At 50.6% G+C, this 3,434-nt stretch overlaps 1 protein-coding gene across 1 annotated transcript; it reads right to left on the reverse strand.

Moving 5' to 3' along the window:
* Positions 1-862: 862 nt before the first annotated feature.
* On the reverse strand, positions 863-2,800 carry LOC103599926 (zinc transporter ZIP2-like). Its single transcript, XM_008584125.1, has 3 exons — positions 2,401-2,800; positions 2,066-2,226; positions 863-1,800 (listed from the first exon to the last, which is right to left on the reverse strand). The coding sequence occupies exons 1-3, from the start codon at positions 2,513-2,515 to the stop codon at positions 1,168-1,170; spliced, it is 909 nt and encodes a 302-aa protein (XP_008582347.1). The 5' UTR covers positions 2,516-2,800; the 3' UTR covers positions 863-1,167.
* Positions 2,801-3,434: the final 634 nt, after the last annotated feature.

Here is a 3,434-nt window from a genome sequence, read left to right on the forward strand (position 1 = left end):
TCTGTAAAGCCAGTCCTAACTTTTCTGGGTATGGGTATCCAGTGCTGCTACCTTGCTCAAGTTTTCACTCAATTATACAAATTTGAGAAATACTTTAGAATCATATTAGGGTAGGGGATTCAGGTGCTCTCTTGCTCTTGTGGGCTACTTACCCCCACATCAAATTTGTATCTACTGTTAAATACAATCCTTATAATCTCTCCTTTAGACATTCAACAGTCATGGGTTGTATCTTAATTCCAGCGGCCCTACCTCACTAACCTTGCCAGTTGTGTTTTCTTTCCTTTTCTGAAATCCAACAGTGCTCCATTCTGTAAAGCCAGTCCTAACTTTTAGCTCTGCCAAGTCAGGATGCTTCTTGGTCTTTCTGATGCTCATGCCCACTCTTCCATTAGGAGCTCTTCCTCTGTTTCATGGCCCTGGCTTCCCATATCTGGTTGATTCCTGAAAGTGGATGTCCTTGACGTGGACTGGCTCCCTTTCCTTTTCCATGGTCACCTACCTGCCCTGCCTGGAAAGTCATCCCAGATTCTGACCTGTGCCACAGCCCTGGTTCAGTGCTCTCTTGGGCCCTTACTTGAGTACTCCTTGGACCCATTTCTTGGTCTTGGCTTTGTTTTCTGTATTTCCATGCTGTTCTTGTCATCATGCTTAGGCTTCTTAGCCCCTACTTGAGAACAGACCTTAGTGGATCTTAGGTTCTGGTCTCTTTACTATCTACAGAGCACACTGAGTTCATCAAATAAATCTTGGTTGTACAAGAGGGTATTGTGTCAAGCTGTGGTTGCCCTTATATCTAAGGCTCTCAATTCAGTCCCCTACCTTCCCTTTCTATGAATCAAAATACAATAAGACCGAAAGGTAAGGGTAAAATGGGCATTTTATTACTCATGGTAGCATAAATGGGATGAAAGTCAAATCTGGAGTGATGGTCTTTATAACAATTCTCCAATTAATAAGCACTCAGCCTAAACATTCTTTTCTCAGAGCTGGGTCGGGAATGGGATCTCATGTAGGGAAAAGCAGGGGTCCAATCTATAGGATGAGCCTAGTGAATATCCTCTAGTCCCAGTGAAGAAATGTCCGAGGGCCAAAGTCATTTGGGAGGTGTCTCCTGGGGGTTGGGAGGCCATCCTAGATAGGTCCATCAGAAAAGTCAGAAATCTCTCAGGCCCACAAGGCAATAAAGGCCATGAAGGCAAAACCAGCAAATACACAGCCCCACTTGGCTAGAGGAGCCTCAGGACCAGCTAGCTCCCGGGGCAGAATTTCTAGGAAGGTGACATACAGGAAGGTGCCAGCTGCCACACCCTCTAGCACAGCCTGGGCTAAACCCCTCCTCCCTTCAGAATCCCCTCCAGCCACAGCCAGTCCTAGGGCTAGGCCCAGGGGGGACATGAGAGCTAAGGACAGTATGGAGAACATGGCCCATCGTGATCCAGTGCCTGTCTGCACCAGCCGCAGTCCTACACCAAACACCACGAGCCCCTTATGAGCCAGGACGGCAAGACAGAGCTGCACAGTAGCTGCTACTGTTGGCTGAAGTCCCACAGCTAGACCTTCAAATACCGAGTGAAAGGACAGTGAGAGCAAGAGGATGAGGGCTCGAAGGGGACCCCGTGAGGCGGAAGGTAGAGGTCCGTGGCTGTGGAGTCCAAAGACGTGAGCCCCACTCTGTTCTTCCTCCTCCTCTGTTGATCTTCCAGCAGCCGCAGGACAGCACTGCAATGCCAGCGACTCCAAAAAGAAGACAAAAAAGAAGCCCAGGGAGATGATGAGCTCTCCATAGGGATACTCGATCTAGGAACAGAAAGAAGGGCTGTGAGATGGGAAAGGAAGGGAAGACAGTGCAGTGGATGACATGGGACTGGGAGATTGAGGAGAATGGGAAAATGTGGTAAATGAACAGAAAAAACGGTAGAGAAATGAAGCCAAGAGGAGATAAGGACGTACAACAAGAATGCCAGAGTGAGTACAGGACACAGTATCAATAGGGATAGAAATACAGGAACACAGTGAGAAGCATGTCAGGTGGCTATGGTTCTATTGATCATTCTGGCTTCACAGTCCTGAAGCTCGCATCTCTGCTGCTCACCTGCACCACAAACTTCTGGATCTCCGATTCAATTCCCTCCAGGGCTTCAGCGGTCATGTGCATGAGCCCTGCTCCCAGGAAAATACCAGCAGAAGTGCAGCCCAGGAGTTTGAGGACCCGGCGGTGACGACCTAATAAAAAGCAAACGTTACAACCCACTTGGCAATGAGGAGATCGAGAAAGGTGACAAAAGAGCAAGAGCACCCAGTAACCTGAGGTTGGGGATGGTGAGAATCAGAGCAAGGAATCAGGATAGGGTTGAGGTGAGACTGAGGTTATGGGGCAAAGATGGGATAGGGCTATACCTGTGGCTGCTTCAATGTGGAACCATTTGAAGCAGATGGGAATGAGGCCACAGCCCAGAGTGAGAGCCAGCAGGGCAAACAGGCAGCCAACTTTTACTCCTAGTAGTGGCTCCATCTCTGGGGTGTGGGAGAAGCAGAGCCTCAGAATGACAAATGGAGTTATTCGGAGCAGGAGTGGTATCTTAGATGGTCAAAGCTGGAGTGTCCACTCCCCTGAGTTTTAGGAGACTTGGTATCCTTTCTGTTCTGTGTTGCCTCTGCTTGCTCAGCTTTGCATAGCTGACTTGGGCCCTGCCCCAGCTTCCCGCCCTCCCCCTACATGGAGGCCCCTCCCCTGGCTCATGCCTTCCTGAGCTTGGAAGCCAGAAACTCCAGACTCCCTGCCAGGCACAGCCCAGTGCTGTCTTCTCCTCTTCAAACATGAGAGCTAAGGACAGTATGGAGAACATGGCCCATCGTGATCCAGTGCCTGTCTGCACCAGCCGCAGTCCTACACCAAACACCACGAGCCCCTTATGAGCCAGGACGGCAAGACAGAGCTGCACAGTAGCTGCTACTGTTGGCTGAAGTCCCACAGCTAGACCTTCAAATACCGAGTGAAAGGACAGTGAGAGCAAGAGGATGAGGGCTCGAAGGGGACCCCGTGAGGGTGAGGGTACAGGTCGGTGGCTGTGGAGCCCAAGGACGTGAGCCCCACCGCATTCCTCCTCCTGCTCTGTTGATCTTTCAGCAGCCCCATGACAGCACTGCAATGCCAGCGACTCCAAAAAGAAGACAAAAAAGAAGCCCAGGGAGATGATGAGCTCTCCATAGGGATACTCGATCTAGGAACAGAAAGAAGGGCTGTGAGATGGGAAAGGAAGGGAAGACAGTGCCCCGCCCTCCCCCTACATGGAGGCCCCTCCCCTGGCTCATGCCTTCCTGAGCTTGGAAGCCAGAAACTCCAGACTCCCTGCCAGGCACAGCCCAGTGCTGTCTTCTCCTCTTCAATGCCATGACTAATCCAAGGGCTGTGGACAGTCTTAGTTCATGCC

Source organism: Galeopterus variegatus, unplaced genomic scaffold, assembly GCF_000696425.1.
Source record: "Galeopterus variegatus unplaced genomic scaffold, G_variegatus-3.0.2 Scaffold3152, whole genome shotgun sequence".
Classification (NCBI taxonomy): Eukaryota; Metazoa; Chordata; class Mammalia; order Dermoptera; family Cynocephalidae; genus Galeopterus; species Galeopterus variegatus.

What these genes read in the sequence shown, in the direction of transcription:
- LOC103599926 (XM_008584125.1), bottom strand. Translation starts at nt 2,515, where the DNA reads ATGGAGCCACTACTAGGAGTAAAAGTTGGCTGCCTGTTTGCCCTGCTG. An exon ending in CCACATTGAAGCAGCCACAG is followed by an intron (nt 2,227 to 2,400) that starts GTATAGCCCTAT and finishes GCTTTTTATTAG; the next exon opens with GTCGTCACCGCCGGGTCCTC. An exon ending in GAGATGCGAGCTTCAGGACT is followed by an intron (nt 1,801 to 2,065) that starts GTGAAGCCAGAA and finishes TTCTGTTCCTAG; the next exon opens with ATCGAGTATCCCTATGGAGA.